Genomic DNA, 22,771 nt, shown 5'->3' with positions numbered 1-22,771 from the left:
ATTCACAAACAAGCCAGCGTAACAAATGTACTGAAGTCAAAAGCAACTTCTTTGTCTTCAGTGACACAGGTGGCTGCTCTGATCTGCATTTTTCAACACACAGCAATGATATCAGAGGATTTTTAAGTTAAGAAAAGACTACTGCTGTACAGACAAATAGTTTTAAAAATATACCTTTTCTTTTAAACTAACTTTTTATTCTAGCCAATGGAAGCAAGGTGTGACATTCAGTATCTGTTATGCTTTGTTTTACTCCAGAGCAGAATGAGATGATTCATACTAAAGATTATATTTAAAGTTTAATTACATAAAGCACCATAAAATGATTTTTTGTTTCCATTGTGGGTATTGTATTGGTATAGAATACACAGCCTTGGGAAAACTTTTCCCCCTCCTGTGTATATAGAAATAGTTTGGTCTTTTGATCAAGTCCAAGGATCACTTTTTCTGCATTGTGGTCTGCATTTTTTTTAAATTGAATCAAGTCAGAGGATCAAAGTGCTTGATCATTGAGAGAGGATCTGATGGAAAAAAAGATTTAAACGCTGCTGTAAGGCTAGATCAGCTATAATTTTAACTGTTCTCAGTTCATCCACCCTTCCTAGAATAAATATGAGAGGAAAAATTAGGAAACTAAATTCTGTACATTTTGTAAATTGATTTCTGTTTAGGTGCAAAGCATAGATTTTTTGACTTTCAGAGCCTTAAACAGTTGGAGCCTCATTATTTTCATCACCCTTGTAGCCGTTGCATCTAACATTTGGCAACAGTTTTTTTTAAATCTTGACTGAATTGATTACTTCTTATTTTTCTTAAAAGAAAATATATATACCTTGGCCTGATGATCATACAATCATGCAGAACTTGGCTGTCCTCATGATACATCTTTGTGTGTTTGTTTAAAGTCATACTTGGACACAGGTTCACAAATTACCTTTTGAAGTATTTTCAATAGCAAACACAAAATGCCTAACATTTTATTTCTTCCTTCCATTAGTGTCAGACTTGCTGCTTGTAGGTCTGTGAGTGAGTACTGAGGGAGATTTTGTGGTCAGAATTGACACGCTGTGTTTGCACAAAGCTGGTGCTCTGCAGCCTGTCAGCTGAGTGCCTGAGCACAGGTATGGCAGAGAAACGGGCTGGGAGATCTTGGTAATACCATCCTCACCTGGCGTTTACTGTGAACCGGTTATGGCCAGCGGCATGGCAGGGCCATCTGCTCAGCAGCCTGTTGCTGGCTACGACCTGGCTTGTTAGGTTTGTGCTAGCCCTAGGGAGCTGCGCTGCTCAGGCGATCTCCTGGGTAAGTTTCATACAGACTCTCACTGAGGGGTTGGGTGAGGTGTCACTCCTAGAGAAAAGCCTGTACTTGGCAGCCTTCCTGGCTCCTAAGTGTCAGGGCATTTCACAGAAATGACCCTGACATGTGGCTCACCTGACTTCTCAGCAGAGATAAAAGCAGCGTGCTGCTTCCTGGTAAACAGACCTTGGGGAAGGTACCTAGTAAAGTCTGCCCTTTGATATCTCATTATAAGCATTAAATCTGTGTTGCTGTTTTATATGCTATAGCACCAAAGAAAAAGTGGATTTTTTTTTTCTTACTGATTGTTATGATTTTAAACCTGCATTAAAATGAGTGTTTATGTCCACTGAAATGTGTGAAATTTGGTGCAGGTTGGTAAAGCCTGGCCTCAAAATTAGCAGAATCCATTTAAAGTTATCATATATTGCTAGAATATTTTATTATTATATATGCTGTCTTCTAGTCCAGATGTTGCCTGACTGGCAGAAGCAGTATGCTGAGATATTTTTATGATGTCATCCCTTATGTATGACAGATATGCTGGTTTCCAGAGCTGCTGTTTGTCTGCAGCTGACAGAGCATCAGTACCCTGACCAGCTGAGAGGAGAGATTCAAACAAGAGAGACATTGTAGGCAGGAGATGGGTGAACCTGGACAGCTCTTTCCTTGGAGAAGTTGGGAGCAACTGTAAGGGTAGTTTGTGCACCTCAGGTTCCTAAAGCAACTGCAGTAGCAAACTGTGCTGACATTGGAAAAGAGCAGACAGATTATTCATCCAGAGATTCTTGCTGTCTTTTTCACAGATTGATAGGCTTTCCTTGTTTGTTTTTGAAATGGTTTTGCCTGTGTGAGTCAAAATGGAGGTTGCAGTAAAACACAAACCATGACCTAGTCCTTGTGATTTCCACTTACTGCTGTCTAGGTCTCTTCCTTAGCAGTGTCACTCTGTCGTCTCCTTTTGTTTACAGGGTCAAAGTCCAAGCATGTTATTAAGCTATCAATGTTGTTTGAATTTAAACAGGAGAGAAAACCAAAACCAACAAAAAAACCCCAAACCAAACAACGAAGAGCAAGAGTAGGATTCATGTGCACAAAGTCCTGTGCGTGTAAGAGACTTGCACCATGTTGCAGAGAGACACTTGCATGCAGCTCTTGTAGTGCACTCAGAAATACTTCCCAAGCATGCCAAGACTTCAGCAGTTCTGTCTTTCTGACTTGAATCACCAGTGCTGCTGCTGTTCAGCTGGGAGTTGGCAGACAGTTCTGGCACTGATATGTTGATAAAAGTGGCAGATTGACTTTGCTATGATGTAAATATCATTGTCTATTTATTTGCCCTTGAAAATGCTATAAATACTTTGTTACTGTGTAATGAAGTAGGAATTACTGCAGTGAGTTATTTGTAATATGAAATTAGTCTCAGTACAGTTTAAAAACCACTGCTACATTATACTTCTTTACAGTTTGTGAAGGCTGGAAACAAAGTTCACAGCTTTGGAAAGAGGGAACAAGCTATCAGGAGGAATCCCAATGTTCCTGTTATAGTAAGAGGCTGGCTACACAAACAGGTAGGCATGTAATCATCTGTTTCTGTTCATATACTTTAACACAATCATCAAGCAAAAGTAAGTGCTTTCCAAGTAACTGAAAAAACAGAAGCTTAAATGTTGGTGATGCAGGGCAGTGCTGGGTACTCCCACAAACTTCTGTAATGAGGGCCTTGTGCTCAGCAAGTGCGAAAACCCAAGTTTTATGTACAGGTTTGATCCAGAAGTGGAAACAATGATAAACGGACATCACTATCATGGTTAAATGTTGAGGCTGTAACGTTGTTGTCTAAATATGGTTATTTTTCCATTTTTTTTATGGTTACCGTATTATAAAAGATCCTGCTGCCTTGCTCAGGTCTCCCTCAGAACACACTATAAACCTGAGGTTGGCTGTGAAGGCCTTTTTCCATCTGCTTGCTTATTCCCTTATACCCTGATCAAGGCTTAATTCCAACCCATATGCCTTTTGTTCTCCAGAAGCAGGAGGGAGAAAATGGAGACAGGAACCCATTCACCACATATTGCCGTCACCAAGCCCAGTGTCCAAGCAAAGGCTGGATTATAGGATTTCATCCAACAAACAGAATTTTACAGCTGCTGCATCTTGAACTCTTAAGCTGACAGGAGCACAGCCTTGAGTGCAAAAAGTAAATAAAGCTGTTTGTTGTATGATACTTCCCTGCTTCTAATTTGGCAGTCAGCGTCCATCAGATTATCACCGGAGATCCAGCAGCTAGGTTTAGGGATGAGTAGGAGAAGGTTGAAATCTAAGGCTTACAATTATGATTCTACATATGCAGGAAAGTGAATCTGGTGAGAGCCATCCGCTTCCTCCGGCACAGAGAGCTGTGTTCTGCTACCAACTCTGTTGACATGCGCTACCCAAGTCCATTGACTTTAGGACAGAATCAGAACTGAGACACAGTATGTGTTGATAGTGTTGTAGCATGAAAAAGGAAAGGGAAAAAAATCCTTGCGTACTTAGTATGCTTGCAGAAAGGAGGAGGGAAATAGTATATACAACATTCCTCTAGCTATTTCCTTCTGTCCCCTTATCTCTACTTGCAAGCGCTTAAAGCCTGAAGATGCTTTCTATGCTGCTGGTCTCATCAGAGCCTACCTCAGTTGAATAAGTTGTACTTGCTTAGGTTACAGTCTGGCAATTTTACAGGCTTCTAAAATTAATTTCAATGTAAATATTACTCATTTTGACAAGGTGATATATATATATAGATCTCCACAGGCATGTTATATTATACTTCATTAAAATTTGCACATTATGCCTCCTGTTTTATTTCCTAAGGAATATTTGATTAAATTACATTTTAGGCATGGGTAACATATGGAAGATCGACTGTAGAATTATAGGGGATCATAGTCTGAAATGTGAGGTCATACTTCACAGCTGTGTAGTGATTTTCATCTTGGTCTGCAGGCAATCCTTGTTGGAGTTTGTGCCATCCAGATGCATACTTTGTTTCTTTATTGCAGATAAAGCTGTCTAGATAAAATATGCATTGGTTGTGTATAAGGTTAATCTGAATGCTGTTTGGATGTGAGTTTAATTACTTAATGAAAATTAGCAGTTTGAATATTTTAGCCTGATTATTTTATAGCTGGATGTTTTCCCTCTTACCTTTCTTTGTACATAATATTTTGCTAAAATATAAACCACTTGTTTTTGCAATTAATTCCATATTTAGGTAAACTACTCACTGGTACAGTATTACTGTTAACTTTCCTTAAATGAAAAGTGTATCACATTTCTTGTATTTCAGGATAGCTCTGGAATGCGATTGTGGAAAAGACGATGGTTTGTGCTTGCTGATTATTGTTTGTTTTACTACAAAGGTGGGTAGATACTAGTTCTTAGTCTGTAACAGTTCACCTGTTCAAATCACACTGCAAGCATAAACGAATTGAACTCTTCAGATATAGTTAGACATTTTGAGAAGATGCATAGTGAGACAGTTACTTATCCATATGTGTTTAATGTGCAGCAAATTTCAGGCCGGAGTTGGGGAACAAGGGGGTGCTGTATGATCTTTTGTCACATAATTTACCTTTGATCTATGCCAAGGTTTATGTTGCAAAACATTTGGCAGCAATACCAGTTTAAGATTTATCCAGTCTCTGGTCTGTGTTGTGTTACCTACTTTCTTGTGCTTGGACAGCTGATTTTTTGAGAATGCACTAGGGCCAAATCAGGGCGTTGATTCAGCTTTAATCCAAGGGACAATGTAAGAATGAGAACTTCAAATCCGGTAATTTACCAAAAAAGGTTAATGTGATCTTAGACTGAACTAGGAATAATGGTATAACATAAGGTTATTCTGAAGTTTTGAATATTGTGTAGCATGTTACAATTTTTGGAAAGCATTACAGAATATGAAACTTGAATTCGTACTTCTAGGCACTGCATTTCTGCTGCTGATCACTTTAGAGCCAGCAGTAATAGAGTTTTCCTGATTATAGCAATTAGCCTAGATGTAGAATGCGAAATGGAAGGTCCGTCATGTTATACAGCCTGTCAGAGTTCATTTGTCACAATAAGCTTTATTCTTGAAGCATATTTTTCTGTCTGAAGCTAAAAAAATCAACCCCCCTCCCCCAAAAAACGCTAAACTGTTTGGTTGGGTTCTTTTCAAAAAAATTCAATCCTGTTTTTTTAAAAATAAAACATTTTTCTGCATGTATTATTAGTGTTGAGTCATAAGAAGATTCAGGTGAGAAGGGACTTCAGGAAGTATCTAGTCCAACGGCCTGGTGAAAGCAGGGCCAGGAAGGAAGTCAGTCTGGGTTGCTCAAGGCTTAATCTAGTCAGGCTTTGGAAACCTCCAAGGATGGAGATGGCACAGCCTCCCTGGTCGGCCTGTTCTGCTGCTCTGTGCTCATGGGGAAAATTATTTTCCTTATAGCCAGTGTGAACTACTCTTCTTTCTACTTAATGCCTGCTTTTTGTATGTCCATAAAGGAGAATGTATTGTTACCCCACTGAAAAGTGCAGTGGATTAGATTCTGTCTTTTTTTTTTCATTCAACAGACAGCAGAGAAGAATCTGTTCTGGGTAGCATACCACTGCCTAGTTACGTAATATCTCCAGTTGGACCTGAAGATCGCATAAATCGCAAATTTTCTTTTAAGGTACAGTTACAAAGCTTATTAGCTAATCATATTTTAAATTTTTTTTTTCATTAGAAAAGCTGCTGTTGTAAACAGAAGCATCATCTGCTTTCCTTTTTTTTTTTTTTAAGTAGACAGGTTTATTGACTGCTCATTCAAATATGACATAGCACTTTTTTGTTGTAAGTGTCTTTAGGGATTAATAACGTGTCTGTGAATAAAGATCCTGTTCTAGAATCAGAAATCAGACTTGATAAGTTGTTCCAGTACTGTTTACAAATTGAAAGAAAAGTTTTGTGTTTTTTTCTTTATAGGGTACTTGATCTCCTAGTGGACTGATGGTTGCTTAGTTTTGGTTTTGCTGGGTTTTTCTAAAAATAAAACAATCAGTTCTCACAGTTAAAAAATGACAACACCGTAGCTTTTGAGATTTAATTTCCTAATGTCAAGGGGAAAAAGGGTAACCAATTTTTTTCTCTTTTTGGGGGGGCGAGCAATAGTTAACCTAAGCGACATGGACTTTTTTAAAGAAAAAATACTCTTGTTTGATATAGTTTGAGGTTGGTTTTGTGTTTTTTCTATTTTTTAAAAAAATTAATTGTATAATTTACAGTTCTATTCTTTGTTATAAAAACCTACAAAAAAGAAATAAAACATACATTCATTCTTGACAGTGGAAAGACCTGACTCCAGTTGATTGTCTGAGCTGCAGCACTAAGGCAAAGTTTAGAAACTTTAGTGTATGTTGCAGATTTAAATTCTACCAATACTTGGAGCAGAATCTGTTTTTCTATCAAGTAAATGATTTATGTACTTTAAAAAAATAAATTTAGAAATCAGGTTTTGATCAGGTATACTTTAGGAGATCTAGAAGGAAACTTTCTGTTTAAATCTTTCCTGTGTTGAAATTACAAAGAACCTTTGCTCAGCTTAGACTTTCCCATTTTGATTTTTGAGGTGTTTTAAAATTGTAAACTGCCTTTTTATTGTTTTTTGTTTCTATTTTCAAGTGTATAAAAGTTTGAAATTTATTGAACAAATATTAACTTGGGAAATGTGTTTAAAAAAAGACCAAGTGCACTTTGTGGAAATGTTTATTGTACTTGTTCAAATGCATTGAACATGAGATAGCAGGACAAGCTACAAAGGAACCTTTGTTTAAGAAAAACATTCACGTAGTTAGCGAGTGTAATTCATAAAGCCCTCCTCTTCTGGAGCCGCCTTCTAGGTAGAAGCACATACTGAAAGAGGAAGACCCAATGTACTTCTAGGCTTCTGGTTCTCTTGAATAACTATTGGTGCAGACTGGGGAAGGAGATAAAGTAGCGATAGTATCTAGTTGCTTCAGAGTTTAAAAAAACCCCCTGCTTTTTATTTAATTGAAAGGGTGTTTTTAAATGTTAATTGAATGTATATTAGTATTGTTAATGAGTTTAACGCTATCAGTGTTAAGGGAGGGGGGGGGGGAACCCCTGTGTGTGTATACATACATATGTAGTTACCAAGCAGTGTGTTCTATAGGCAAGATCTTAAGTCACCACTGCCAAGTTGTGCCTCTCCTTTCCTGTGGAGTAGAATTCATGGTGTGATCATGGTTAAACATTTTCAGAAGCAAATGCAGACTTCCCCTGTTCCTTTTAGGACATCATACTTATATGAGCTCTACCAAGTCTTTAATCTGTGTCTTTTTCAGAAGAAATCAGCTTGAGCCAGTAACCTGAGACTTTCAACATAGGGTCATTACTAAAATGTTGATGTAGAAATAGGGAGTTGATAGCAAAAGGAACTTTATGCTAGAAATCTATATTAAAAAATGTATAACATATATTTGATGTATTGATTTGTTGGGCTGATCTTCTTTTTAGGTGTTTGACAATTGACTGCAGACTTGATGCTGCAGTTTCATTTTATTTAGAACCAACTTCTAGGGCAGCAGGAGGATTTAGTAAGATTCCTGTTTCATGAACCCCATCCAACACTGGTGTTCAATGGTCACGGAGTCGGCACACAGCGACCGGAGCATGGCCATACTGGCATTCCATCACTCACCAGCCATTACCTTATCTAATCTCTTCAGTACACTTTGATATCCAGAGCATAGATGGACATTCTGTCTCATGATGTAGTGCAGCCAGAAATAGAAAACACAAGCAGATTAAACCCAAAATAAAGATAAGACTTTTTTGCCTTTAAGTCCTGAATGAGTGGGAGAATGTGCCATGTCACATTTTACATTTGGCCTGTCATTTATTCAGATTGTTGTAAATCCTCTGTTACAGTAGAGGTATTCCTCTACTATTACAGTAGAGGCTCCCATTTTAAGTGGCTGTTTTAAGTAACTGAGTTTTTGAAGCTAGGGAAGCAGTCAAACTGTGAAAAATTTCAACATTTTGGTTTGTAAAACTAAAGGAAGGAAATCAACTTAGCAAATACCTGGATGCTTTTTGCATATGAGTTAGAAGGAGGTTTGTAAAATACATGCTCACTAGGATATATTTAAACCCTGTTAAAATGTACACCATAGGAGTTCTCAAAATTCTTTTCCTTTCATCATCCCCTGAGGCCCGGCTTTAAGCTTTTGTGTCCCTTTGGGTGTTTAACAATTACAGAACTGCAGAACTGCGTACAGTCTGTTCAAATGCAATCAGAAACCTACTTTGAAGTGTAGCAGTATGTATGTTAAATTGTTTTGTTTAGAAACTCTGCTTTTAAGTTTTTATCTTGACGAATTTTTCACATTGTTTATTTGTCCCAAGCAAAGTGCTGTGACTAGCTGTAAGCTGCTGACATTAACTTGTGTGACAGCATTTTAGAACTCGGGATCCATACTGCATATTGAGTTCGGTAGCTAACATCTTAGATACTTAATCTAATTGCTATATTTTAAAATATAGTAAATTTTTGCTGATAGAAATATGAGGAAACATAAATCCAATGTATAGATTTTAATATGAAAAAGTTAGCACAACATTAATATATAGCTGGAATTGACTGTACTTTTTAGTAATAAGATAATTTTAAACATGAATAGTATCAGTTTATGAAGGTTCATGTCATCGCTGTCTCTTTAGAAGCCTCATTGTCCTTAATCATGAAAACTATTTTTAATTGATCTTATATGTGTTAAAATATATGAGAGAATACTGAAAGTAAACTTATATCAATCTGACAGTAATACAAATTGAGAAACTTGGAAGGCCTACCAACATTTGCTGTACAGAAAACAAAACTTCACACAAAGACAATGTATGCAAGTATGCGTTTGTATTTAGGTTCATATCTTGCTACCAAATAAAGTCAATGAAGGATGTTCTGATGTTCTAGTAAGAGGTAGGAATTAGTGTTGGAGATACAAATTACTCCTTTTTATTTTGATACTACCTTTTACATATTTTCAGAGATACAGCCTTTCAACATGAGGGCATTCAGAGCCTAGGAAGCCAGGCCAAATTATTACTTCCAGAAGATGCTACTGGAGCTTGTTTTTAGACATCTTTTCATTATTAACATTCTAAGATTTACTAATGGAAGCACCTGTTCATTGTGTAGACCTACTGGGACTGGGGCAAACTTCTTAATCTGTTTATTTGGTCTCATGATTTTCCTAAAAATTTTGACGTAGTTTGTTCCTTTATGTTATCTGGTTCATTGTTACTTCCTTAGGCTCCCGTATTGCTTACAAAACTTCTCTGGATCTGGGGAGTCAGGTGAACAAATGTCAAGGGCCATAAATTTAAGAGGTGCCAGTTCAGAATTTGGAAGAGGAAAGGTTCTAGATTCTAGAAGTCCTGAAAAAGCTCAGCATTATTTGAGAGTGAAAGATGAATTAGATTGTAGTGTGCTGTTGCTGTGTTCATAGCGAAGGCTCAGAGTATTATTTCCATTTTTGTTTATAAATGGTTCATAAATATTGAACTTCAGGAGAAGGGAGAATTTCCTCTGTGTTATAGCCTATTGAGAGGGCTAACTTCAAAAGATTACAATTTTTAGAAAACTGATCCCCTCCTCATCCCTTTGTCCTATGAACTGTGGCGGCTTCTCTCCTAGGACTTTTGAATTATTGGAGGTGAAAATAACATGTTGCTCTACGCATTAGTTACTTTTAGTATAGTCTTTTGTTAAGTATTTTCTTTGGAAACATGATTTTTTTCATGATTTTAACTTGTTTAACTTTTTGTCCTTGTCTTGTCCTATTGATATGCTCTTGGGGTTTACTGTCCATTTCTCCTTCTGTGCATTATGGGAGAGAGACTGCTTTTCTTCTCAATCTATCCACATTAAGGCATCTGAATGCATGAATAGGTACCAGTATTATTTTTTCCCCTGTTGTGCGTATGGTGTACATGTGCGCATGTGCTGTGTTTTAGGCTTTTTAGTATGCTGTAGTCATCCTAATAGCTATTGCTTTTAAAAAAACCAAAACAAACAAAAAAACCCCCAGCTAGCTTCTGTGTCTGCTAGCAGTGACAGCTACAGGACATTGGCACAAAGTGGCTTTCTTGCATATAAAACACGCTACTAATAAATAACTGAAATATATTTGAATTTTCCTTTAACCGGTTTTATATATTATAAACTTCAGAATGTCATGTTTGTTGATAATAACACACCATCTCCGTTATCCCTGCTGAAGCTACGAATGTTTATGGCTGGGATCGCTTCAGTCTCTCAAGGGAGAATGGTGCAACATACTTTGCATTTTTATACCGTTTTCACCTACAGCCTCTTAGGCAATGCTTTCAGCTGTGTTCATCGTGCGCTGCTGAAAGAGAACCTGAAAGGCAAATGGGTTATGCTAATCAGGATGTACAGGGCAATTAAGACAGACTGCTGTTAAATCCATTTATTAACATGGTATGCAGTCTCTGCAGTTGTTACCAAAGGTTCTGTTTTTTTTTCAGCAGGTATATAAGCAGTAAATGGTAGGGTCCTACTGTGTCATCGCAACGGGGCATTCGTAGTCTGCTTTTATGGAGGAGTCACTTCACTTCTGAATTCCAGCATCATCTTCTATGGGCTCAATGTGGTCTGTGAAGGAGCCCTGCAGTCATAAGTCTAGTGTTAAAATCACTGTTTTCCTTTACACCTGGAGCTGCCAATTTTTGCTCTCTTCTTACACTGGATGCTAACCATAAATTGCAATGAATTAAATGCTTCTAAATCATATTTGTTTGACCATTTGTAATGGTCCCAAAATGACAAAAAAAAAAAAAAGACGCCAATAACAACAAAGAAAACCCAAACCCAAAGAACTCAACCAGGGAAACATGAAAAAAATCCTTTGATTCCTAAATACCCAATTGATCAGAGCAACTGTTTCATGTCTGTAAGTCCTGTTATCCAGTGTTAAGTTAGGCAGCTAATGGTGGGGAGGGAGAAACCACCTTGTGTTACCTTATTGGCCGAGTGCTGTTGGGAAGCAGAGACTCTTTTGAGGAGGACTTTTTTGTGGAGTTCTCCACATCACCCTTTCCTCCTCTTCCTTCTCCTCCTCCTTTTCCTAGCAGGCTGTTGTGCTGCAGTCTCAGCCTTTCCACTACAGGTGTGATGGCAGGCCAAGGGACTGACCCCCGTGGGGACACTATTACCGCTGTTTTCAAAACGAACTGAGGCTTCCTTGCTTGAGCCGCAGAAAGGAAAGGCCACCTTTCACACGTTTATAAGAACAGATTGCAATAGAAAGGGAGTAAATTTTCCACAAAACTTAAAGCAAGCAAATATATTTTGCTCTTTGGAGTTGTTGATACAAGTCTCTAAGATTATGGTAATTTGGGTAATTCAGGGTAAACAACTGAAATGACAACATTTAGGGAGGCCTGAACTGGATTAAATAGCCTGGGTTTTGTCAAAACTATTGCTGTGTTTCTGAATCCATCTGTGAGGATAGAGTAGGGTTTTCTTTTTTTAATTTGGAATAATGAGGGGGAGAGGATTTCATCAAAATAAAAAGATCAGTCATTTAGGGAAGATTTGTGAATTATGTTTAACCTTTAAAAGATGATGTATCCAGATTAAAAAGTTGAGATATTTTTTTTCCTTTAAAAAAAAAATGCTGTCTCAGCGGTGTTTCATGCCTTTAGCTTTTGTGTGTGATAACAGGTTTAGTTTTATAAAAAGCAGTTTAAATTATTAATTTTGTTTTAATATCATTACAAGAGCTTTCAAGCCAAGTATACTGTCTTCAGTTTTTTGGAAAGTAAGAAAATTAGTCTCTCCCTACTAATCTGAAACACATCTGTAAAGTAGCCGAGGAAATATAGCCAAGTGTTTCAGGACTGATATGCCTTAGTAATACCTATGCTATTGCTTATACAAATGTGGATGAGATTTGATTAAATTCAGCTAGCCTAGAGTTACATTCCATATTGAGTACATTTGAATATTGAATATATTTGTAGAGGAATTTCCAAATACCTCTAGTTTGCAGTGTAATTTCATGGAGTATTTTGGTGTGCAGAGGTACTTGTCAATATTTTATGTGCTGTGATAATTGCATCAGTATTACTAACTTTATCAGTAAGTCTTGTGATTTTTGCAGCTAATACAGAGGTTCAAGTGCACACTTTAACCAAAAGATCATAACATGCATTATAATGACTTCTTAAATAAGCAGCTTAATTGCTTGAATTGTAAGGTTTTTGTCTGTGTTTTGTCTGAATAAATTCCTTTATTAAATGAGCTGGGAAAATTGGCTTGCTTATGTATGTCTTGGTGAGAATTTATTTAATTTGTTTTGTATGGTAATTATGGCAAATGAAATGTGTCAGTTAAAAGAAAATGAAAAGCTGAAATTTCCTACTATCAAAACCAGAAGAGCTGCACTTTTAATAGTGCAAGAGAGAGAGAGGGGAATTTCAGTAAAAATCACAGTGCCATTTGAGTTTGCTGCACTATATTCCATTGTGGCAATGTAATAACTTTACCCAAAATTAAAGAAATGGTCAAAAAAATCTGGAAGGATTTTTTTAAAAGATATCAGGAAAAGTAACAGCAAATTTTCTGGGGGAAAAGATGAAAGGGCTGTCTGACTTTTTTTTTTTTTTTTTTTTTTCCTTCTCCTTACAGGCTGTTCATACAGGTATGCGGGCATATATTTATAATAAGAATTCTGTTATTGGCTCTCAGGCAGAGCATTCAGGGATGCGGACATACTACTTCAGTGCAGATACCCAAGAGGATATGAATGGCTGGATCCGGGCTATGAATCAAGCTGCTCTTATGCAAACACGCTCTTCACTGAAGAGGCAAGTTCAACACTGAAACTGTTAGCTTTTAAAAACTTTTTAAATTGGTCATGATTTCTGAAAGTGATATTTGTAAATGTGTGCATGAAACTCATTCCCATTTTAAATAAATAATTATTTTACTATTACGTTCTATTGCAAATCAGTTAACTAACATTAAGAAAACCTGGTGTTCAGTATTTGCATCTACACACAAATTGTGTGCCCACATTTAGTGACATGGATTAATATAGATATAAACAATTTTTTAGGAAATTTCAGTTAAAAAGTTATAGTTTTTGTGAGCAAATTCATATATTACAACAGCCAGTTGACAGCCTTAAGGAGAGATAAGTAAAAGGGAAAAGACAGAAGAGTAACGAGTTTTTTCAAATGAGTGTTTAGAACTAGGATTAAAATGGTGTTAAGAGGGAAAAGGATATTAAAGATGGATAAATCATAAAGTACATACAGTTATGGATATTAACTAACTTATGCAGGTATTGACTGTTTGTTTTTTGTTTTTTTTTTTTTTACTTAGTTTGGTGGCCTTTAGTACTTGTAGGCATTTTGTATGTTTTTCTCTGTATAGAAAAAAAGCACTGTTACAAAAAGGAGGATGTCCTTTGTCCCGTTGTTCTTAATTAGTGCTAGAGGCAAACAAATTCAGCTGTGCCTTCATGTGCTTCCAGTTTTTCCCTTTTTTTAAAATTGATGTAGCCTCCTTGACATTTTGACTTTGGAATGTGATTTTTTTTTTTTTTTTTCCCTACAACTCCTTGTGAAAGAAGACTGTACTGTAAGACAACCCTGCTCTTAACCCTTGGGGCTGTGAGGATTAGAACGTCACGGTGCAGTTTCTCAAGAGTATCTCACAGTACTGCTTGCTTTTGGAAAATCAAATAAAAGCAAAGGATTAACATCTCATCTAGAGCTTTGCATCCTATATGATTTTGTGTTAAGATTTTCTGGATTTAATTTAAATTTTAAGTAACATGTAACCTGTTACCTGTTTTTTTCTTATCTTTTGTATAAGGATAGGAATAATTGAAAGAAAAATTGGGGAAGTCTGGCATGTTAAAAGTATTGATCCAGTGTCCTTCCTCCCAGTAGACTATTCATTTTGAGACACTAAATAGGCTGAAGTGAAAACAATTGTTTCATTGCACTTACTCAGAACTCACCTTCCATGAAGCTTTAAAGAAGCTGAACTTAGTTTCAGAGAAAGTGAGGTGCCACTCTGACATCAATGATACTCCATTGAATTGTAAGAGAAAAAAATGTTGTCCAGAAGCTTATTACTATAAGGAGATGAAAAAAATCGCAAATGAAGTACGTTATATGTCAAAAGCAACATAAAACTTTTAGGATCCTTAGATATTTATAGTGTGTTGTAAGTTTAATATCAAGATTTCTGGTATGGAATTTTTTGAAATATTTAGACAATAAGGTAAATAAATTCATGTGCATTGCAGCATGTATTAGGAGCAATGGAGAGGGTTTTTTGTTTTATTTTTTGCGGGAATAGTCCCTAGGTTAGAAATTCTGTGGACAATGGTTGTACTGACTCAAATGTAGATTGATTTCCACCCCCCCCCCACCCCGTCCTCTTGGCCAGAAATGACTAGTCCCTGAGGCATCTAGAAAGATATGAAAGACATTTTTGACTTTGAAATGATCAGTTGCCAGTTTGGTTTTGGTTTTTTGGCTTTCAGTGTTTCCCAGGATAGGAAGATTTTCTTCTTTACAGTTGTTTGTACACAAGTTAAACACTTCTTTCATACAATATTAGTATTTTCAGTCACTTTTACACATGCATGTAAACGACTTATTCCTTGATAGCACTGTAAAGGTAACTTTTGTCTAACTGGGATAACAACTGAGTTTTGCTGAGCGTATCTATTTTAACATGTCAAATTTATCACAGCCTGGAGAAGATGCTTTTGTGGGTATACTTTCTAAAATAGTAACAAGACCACATCAAGTTTTTACAATTAAGCAGTGTTCATTACTGACTCTTTTTTTTTTTTCAGAGAAACTGAAAAAGTGGATCAGCAAGCTGTTCCCCAAGTCAATCATGTGGATGCTTGTAAAGAGTGTGTGAGGACAGAGATTACAGATACAAAAGAAAGTCATCAAAAATCAGCTGAAATGCTTGGATATGATAAGCGTGAAGAGATCAGAAGAGAAAAAGAGGAGGAGGAGCGTTATATCCACAGAAAAGAAACTCTGGAAACTAAGAAGGGAAAGGCTAAGCATGCGTTAACAGAAGCTGATTCATTATTTCCAGACTTAACGAATGCATCGAGGTCCCAAGTAGCTCAGCCTCAGCCAGCTGAGAAAAATGGAACACTTCCTAGTTCATTAAGTATGAGTGCTGGCCTGGTGGAGCAGAATGGTACCAGCTCATATAAAAGAGGGTTTGTTCCCAGAACAAATCCAGATAAACAGTTTCAAAGAAAAAGTAACATGGCTCAAGTGGAGCACTGGGTGAAAGTCCAAAAAGGAGATACAAAAAGGTTAGTAATAAGCCCATCTTTAAATAGACTGCCAAATGGCATTTTCTTAAATTAAAGGAGTATGTGTATGAGTGATACATTTAGTGCAAATCAGAATTACAGAGACAATATATAACAAAACTTACTCTCTCCTCCAGTGCAGAATGGTATTTTTTCAGGTGTTTTTCTCACGGGAAAGTCAATATGGGATTGGCTAGTCAAATCCCTTTAGTGTTGTCACTGTATTGCAAGTAGAAAAAGTGAGATTGGAGTGCTTTTTTTTACTGTTTTTAACCACTGTGGATGCTTAAAACTTCTTATAATTTGCTACAACTGAAGAGCCAGAAAGTGAAGTGCAGCTGTCACTTACCTCTTATTCATAAACAGCTACACTGCATAAATTATAGATTATTGTTTGTTTTCCACTTAAAGAATGTTGATTTTTTTTTTTTCCACTCCCTTCTGTTCCTGTTCCAAACATCCAATTTCACTCCTCTACATCAGATCATTGCACTCAAAGTCACAGTGTGTGCGTCATATATTGAAAGGTCTCTGTATATTCATTTAGTTAATCAAGAGGTCCTAGGATGTTCCCATGGTCTCCAGGATTCTCTTTTCCCTTTTCAGTCCCTGAAAATTACCTGATTTGTACCAAGAAGTTGAATGCACACAGGAATGCTTTTGTAATTTGAAAATCTCATAATTGCATTACTTTCAAATTGTGCAGCCACATGAGGTATCAGTTGAAAAAATGAAGTGATGTATGTATGTGTCTGTTCAGAATGTCATCTTGTGTCAAGTGGTGGGAAAGACAGTTGGACTCTATGCTGCATGTGAGGATTTTTCATGTATGGGTAACCTACTGAATTAGTACCTTAGAAATCTGCTAAAACCTAATTATAATAAAGAACAATAGGGGACATTAGCATGTGGGTTTTAGGAGGGAGAAAATATTTGGGGCATTTTTTTAACGCTTATTGAAGCTAACATTTGTCATTTTGGATCCAGTAAGAAATCTAAGTCTTGCTGATTCTGTTTGGAAGTGCATTCTCCTACTCTCTTACCTTTGGAATTACCCTTAAAGAAGCTCTCATACTTCCTGATTTTATTTAACATTCTTCTAGACTGCTAGAGTCAGTTTACTTGCAGCTTTTTTGCTTGGATACCAATCAGTGCTTCCCAAGAGAATATGACTGTAATGAAAACAAGTACTTGGTATGTTAGTTCTTCTTACACCCACACATGTATTAGTTTAAAATAATACAGAAAACTATTGAACTAATTAGCCAGTGCTTAAGAAAACTTCTGTTGATGTTTTTCACATCAAAAGTATAGGCAGTGAACAGGCTTGACTAATAGCTAAATAAGTATTGTTTTCTTCCTAATTACTTTTTTCCAGTAAATCAACTTTAGGCATATATCAGGTATAGTGTTAAGACAGTGCTCTTGCAGCTGCCAACTTTTGTTCTAGATAAAACCAGCTACCTCAGCTGGAGCTGTTAAGTACTCAGTGAAACCTCACAAGAGTCAACTGCAGTGATGTAACCAAAATCTACCTTTATATATAAATTTTCTTCTTACCTTAAGAACTTTCTTTATGTTCTGTTTTAGCTCAGTTGTCCTTGTTTTCTTTGTCTTTCCCTGACAAATGCCTTTATATTCTCTGCATTCAGAAAAAATTGTGCTTTACCTTCCCAAAGATTAATGGATTAATTTTTTTTAAATGGCACCTTCTCTCAACCTGCTGAGATCGTTGCAGTGCACTTAACTGATGGATGAAAGTGGCATATGAGTTGTGAAATGGCATCTTGATTTCAGGATGTAGAAATATAGAGATGATAATTTGATTGACATTCCATTTAGATTTTAGTAAGTATTAGTGGACCACTTAATTTCTTAATGCTCCATGTTTACTGTTATTTCACTTGAAACATTAAAATAAAGAACCTCTGAGGATTTAGAAGGCTTTATAATTTTTGAACACAGAATGAGTACAGCTTTATTTGTTTCCTGGCTCAGGTGTGTGAAGATGCAATGCCTGCCAGCAAGTTGATTATGACAAGAAAGAACTCTTTCAGCTAGAGGCTTCAGACAAATACAGCAGTTGTTTGTATAATTATTTGCAGGGATTGCACCTTTTATATGGATATTCAGATCTTTCAAATAATATTTTACATCCCCTTTTTATAAAGCACTCAGAATCAATTGCTAACCAGTAAATGTTAGCTGTCAATTTGGAAATGCATCTCTTGGACAAGGAACTGCATTGCACTGCAGCTGTGCTGCAGTTACATCCAATGTAGTCATGTAACCCCCTCTGTTCTCAGGAGAGGGGAATACCTGCTTTGGTAAGGTTCATGCCAGCCTTTGAGAGAGATCTAGAGAATTGAATGAGGGTTTGAAAGGTGGCTTTCAGGAGACTTCGGTTTTAAGTAATTAAAGTTCAGGACCAGCAAACAGCAGCTGTCCAGAAGTTACTAGTCTTTGATCTGATTCCAGTGCCTGGATAGACATAGTGAATGCATAATTGTAAAGAATCTGCTATTTTTAACACTTAAAAAATAAAAAAATATATGTATTAACCTGATAAATGTAAGCTTAATATTTCCCAACTAAATGCAGTCATGTTGAGGAATTTCCTTCCTTGCAAATACAGTGTTAAACATTTCTTGTCATGCAGAACTTTCCATTCCTTCCTGATTTGCTTAAGGAAGAAACATTACTTGTCTTTGTTAGCTTCTGTGCATTCCCATGAATGGGCATAGTGTTTCCAATAATTGTATTTGTTTTCTTTTGAACATTTATCTTCTCTTTTTACAGTATCTTCTGTGCAGTTGCTTCCCATTGCAGACCCTGAATGATTTTCATTGCAAATAATCATGTAATATAGCATCACGCCATTTTTTCAGTCTTCAATGTCTGCTTTCCTTTTTATATTCTTTATATGTCATCATTCAAGAAAGGGAGATTCTCAAGAACAGCTGCTTTTGCTCATTTTTACTCGTGATCCCTGAGAAAGCAATTGTCCACAGTCCATTGTGGATTAATTTGAGTCATTCAGGACATTGTTCCTTTCCTGTTAACAGAATTTGGTATGTCGTCTTAGTGCCTATTTTTATATAATGCAAATTATTTTTAAGGGTCTGAAACCTTGTATGGTAGAGATGCCACCTGCTTAAAGCCTGTCATCTTAGCTGGAGGTTTCTCCATGTACTGAGCAATTGCAGCCTGCCTGTATGTAGATAGCCTCAAGTTCAGCTTTCCCTGTGCAATGTAACACACATGCAACTTTGTTCTTTTTTTCTAGCCAGCTGAAGTATTGCCATGAAGCCCGCACTTCCCAGCTACTCAAAGTACTGTTTTCATCCAGTTTTTAGTTCCTCTCAGACAAATTAATCCTTTTCTAGAAGAAAGGGGTGATTTTATTTTTCCCCTCCCCAGATCTCATGGGGTCTTTGTTTTGAGACTGGTTTTGTGCCTAAGGCTGCTAGCCCTGAGTAACTTCATTGACTACCATTAATTCCTGCTGATCTCAATACTTTACCCTTTCATGTTCAATTAGAAAATAACCACACACAGGTGGTTTGCAACATTCAATAGTTTGCTGATGCCTTCACGAGGGCTCCACTAGTTTGGAGTATAGGAATGGTGAAGCCCCCTTCCCTGTTTTTCCACAGAGAAATCACCAAAAAGATCTGTCCTAGCTTCATTTCTGTCTCAGATGTCCTTTTGAAACATTACCTGCTCTAAGCTTTCTCAGTTCTCATTCCGATCCAGAGAAAACACGTTTCTACCAACTGCTTTTTCATGTGGAAAGAATTGGCAGTACAGTACAGAACCTAGAGTACATGATGCAATGAGCTAGACAAATAAAAGAGGTTACTTGACCACTAAATGCTGAATTTGTGAGTTGCCTCTGTTCATACTGCCTGCCTGCTTTAACCTTCATTGTGAAATTCGAAGTAACATCAATCTTACCTCGAATTGTGGTGTGAGAGAGCAGAGCTTTTACAAATTTGTAATCCTCCATGCAGCGCAGGGCAGTTAATTCTGCTTTCTGGTGTGAGGAATTACGTATCCTCTCAAGAGCATCCATATTTCAAGACAGCCCAACAGTGCCAACTCCTGCGAGTAGAAGGAGACGGAGGCAACTACTGAGCAGCAATTACTGGTAGCAATTCTTTTCCCCCTGCTTCTGTTATTCTTGGATGATGAACAAAGATGTTCCTTCCCATCCTGCCCTTTCTTTCATGTGGAATTCCTGCAGTTGCCACACCATCAGGTCTCCCTCTCGTGCAGAGAGTGGAGCCTAGTGATTGGAGTGATGAACATGCTTTGAGTTTCTTTGTTTGTGGTTTTTTGTTGTTTTGATTTATTTTTTGTATTATTGCTCTGTAACAAGTCTAGCAGAATGGTTTTCTGTTTGGAGATCCTGAATCAATGGGCAAATGACTGCAAGTACGTAACGCCCAGGTGTTTAAGTGGAGAATCAGAAATTAAGGCAGGAGAGGGAGCTAACTACACTTTGTGAAAACTTTTGCCAATTCTGTCTTAACTCTCTATCTACTAAAAGATTTAATTTCAATAGTTTAAGTGTATTATGGATGCAGTAGTAAAGTCTCTTTTTATATTCTGGTTTGTCAGTGAGTTTTGTTGCAAAAAGCCTTGTGGTGCTTAAAACGGTAGAATCAGTAGCATTAGGTCAGATGAAAGTAAATCACACAGACATGGGGACTTTGAGCAGTTTCCTACTTTTTTTTTTTTTTGCTTCATTCACATGAACAAAAATTATCTGAGATACTCATTCAGTGATTGGTGAGATTTCTTGCAGTTTAAGGTAATTTTTTATAATGAGCATACATTTGTTGTTCGTAAACTGCACCACCTAGTGGTGAGCAGGCTTTCAGGGAAAAAAAATATTTTAATTCACAGATTTGCTCTTTAAACATAACAATAATTCCTTCCTTCATGTTCTTGACGTTCTTTTTGGTCCAAGTACATAATGCTGCTGTCCCTTAAGTTTATTTCTAGTAGGTCATCCTAGGTTAGACACTAAATTAATTTAAAAGCCTGTATTTATACTATTTGCATCTTTGCATGAATACAGTGTAATGTTTTTGTGCAAGGTAGATTTCATTAATATTACTTTGTTAATATTTCTGTAAATTCTATTTTAAGTGACTCTGGTATCTTGTGTCTTGCAGTTCCTATGCTAATGTCATTAGAGATTTTTTTCTTAACAGTCATTCCTGCTTATCAATGTATGCAAAAATTTACCCTTTTTTCTCCCCTCCTTTACAGCCTCACTTCTGATCAGACTCTTACACGTCAGGGTCCCAATCTACCTTTTCCTGAAAACTATCACACTTTGCCAAAGAATACCAGGCAGCCTTCAGGGAGCTCACCACCACCACCAAACCGCAATTTGCCGAGTGACTACAAATATGCACAAGATCGTGTTAGCCACTTGAAGATGTCCCAGGAGGAAAGGAAAGCAAATAAGGATGGAACTGTTTGGCAGCTGTATGAGTGGCAGCAGAGACAGCAATTTAAACATGGCAGCCCTACTGCCCCACTTTATGTAGGTTCTTCAGACTTTATTGATCGTGGTAAGTCAAAAAGTTCATTAGATGTTCCACGGTCAATATCTGTTCCGCCCTCTCCATCTGATATTCCTCCACCTGGACCTCCAAAAAGCTTTCCCTCAAGGAGACCACATACTCCTGCAGAAAGGCTTACAGTTAAACCATCTGATGAGAGACAAACTGTAGACGTTCCTTTGGCTGGATCACCCAGGAAGATACGAAATCATGCTGTAAAGGTTTGTGTACAGTATAACTGACTTCAAACTATTCTGCATGTGGTGTCATACATTGATCATGTAATTTAGCCATTTTTCATTGCATCCTTCCTATGTATGAAAGATCGTACAAGTTGTAAAAGTTGATACAGTGAATCATTTTCTCCTAAAATTCTTTCTGATCATTTCAGATTTATTAATTTTTGTTGGTTAGGAAAGGAAAATTGGTGGCACATCATGTTGGTTTGAAATATTTTTATTTAAAAACTGGAAGGCATACGTTTATATGTATAAAATACAGAAATTGTAATATTTTAATGTATAGAGTAGGTAGGCAAGAATATAAAACTTAGCAGGATGAACTCTTCCTTGATTATTTACTTATGCTTGACAATTCAGTGTTTGCTGTGTCTGTTTTCTCTACATGTTTTACTACTGTACAGCTGATTCAGTTACTATGTTTTTAGCCATAACTAAAAATCTTTCATGCATTTGATAGTTTAAGCCTTTTGCAGATTCATTAACACTGGACTAACCAAAATCAAATAGTATTGGTCTGAACTTTAACCTTCTGCAGAATTTCAGTGGGGTTTTTTTTGTAAGCACTGTTGAACTCTGTTATCCAGAGGTGACACAGGTTTCCCTATTCAGTACTCCACATGGCTCTCCTTGCCTAAGCAAATTAGGGAGATTCAGGACTGAATCAATATAGAATTTACTTGTCTTAGTAGCTCTTACACTGGAATAAGTGGAAGTGAAAGCCTCTGTATTCACCTAATTCTTTGGCCTCAACCATGGGCCCTGATGGGGAAAGTATTTGCAAAGAAAGAGACTTAAAAATTCAGATACCCAGCGTGAGTTCAGGACCATGACTTTAGGTTGCATGCCAGCTTCATGCAGTTTAGATTTTTTTTTTCCTAGTGTATATGCAGTGTAGCTGTCGGGTGTTTTTCGGTATTTATAGATTTATAATATTCTGTCAGAGGATGAAATAATCTAGTGGTGTGCAGCACTGGAAATTAATACTTTTTTAAGCTCCTGATTATATTATACCAGACATTGGTTTCTCTATATGTAAGTTGAAGGAGCATTACATCCCTTACAAAGGAATGTACAGCAGTCTTTTCCCTTCCTGTGCAATGTAGGTGCATAAATTTTACTCGTGAAATAAAACTCTTTTTATGTCATACTGATTTTACCAATATAGGGAAACACAGTTTTCCTCCTCTGGAAAACTTTTCTGTGAAACTTCTGTAAAAGTTTCTGGAGAGAAA

General features: G+C 36.8%; 1 protein-coding gene and 1 long non-coding RNA gene across 9 annotated transcripts in view; one reads left to right on the top strand and one right to left on the bottom strand.

Moving 5' to 3' along the window:
• Positions 1-22,771, top strand: part of PLEKHA7 (pleckstrin homology domain containing A7) — a 158,243-nt gene that overhangs the window by 101,275 nt on the left and 34,197 nt on the right. For 6 of the 7 annotated variants that reach the window (XM_074842564.1, XM_074842569.1, XM_074842567.1 and 3 more), the window contains 6 exons: positions 2,767-2,871; positions 4,632-4,704; positions 5,897-5,997; positions 13,042-13,220; positions 15,233-15,718; positions 20,999-21,518. In XM_074842564.1, the coding sequence (XP_074698665.1) occupies positions 2,767-2,871; positions 4,632-4,704; positions 5,897-5,997; positions 13,042-13,220; positions 15,233-15,718; positions 20,999-21,518 (1,464 nt within the window). The remainder of the gene's footprint in view (positions 1-2,766; positions 2,872-4,631; positions 4,705-5,896; positions 5,998-13,041; positions 13,221-15,232; positions 15,719-20,998; positions 21,519-22,771) is intronic. The other variant, XM_074842565.1, reaches the window with a different exon arrangement.
• LOC141930986 (uncharacterized) lies at positions 10,805-19,828 on the bottom strand. 2 transcript variants are annotated; one of them, XR_012625466.1, is made up of 3 exons: positions 19,676-19,828; positions 14,384-14,500; positions 10,805-11,017 (listed from the first exon to the last, which is right to left on the bottom strand). It is a non-coding gene; the product is annotated as an uncharacterized LOC141930986 (long non-coding RNA). The 2 variants fall into 2 exon arrangements; XR_012625465.1 differs by lacking the exon at positions 19,676-19,828 and adding an exon at positions 16,762-16,891.

Source organism: Strix aluco, chromosome 16 (genome assembly GCF_031877795.1).
Source record: "Strix aluco isolate bStrAlu1 chromosome 16, bStrAlu1.hap1, whole genome shotgun sequence".
Classification (NCBI taxonomy): Eukaryota; Metazoa; Chordata; class Aves; order Strigiformes; family Strigidae; genus Strix; species Strix aluco.
Note: the sequence above shows the minus strand (reverse complement) of the source record. Positions and strands in the feature narration are given on the sequence as shown.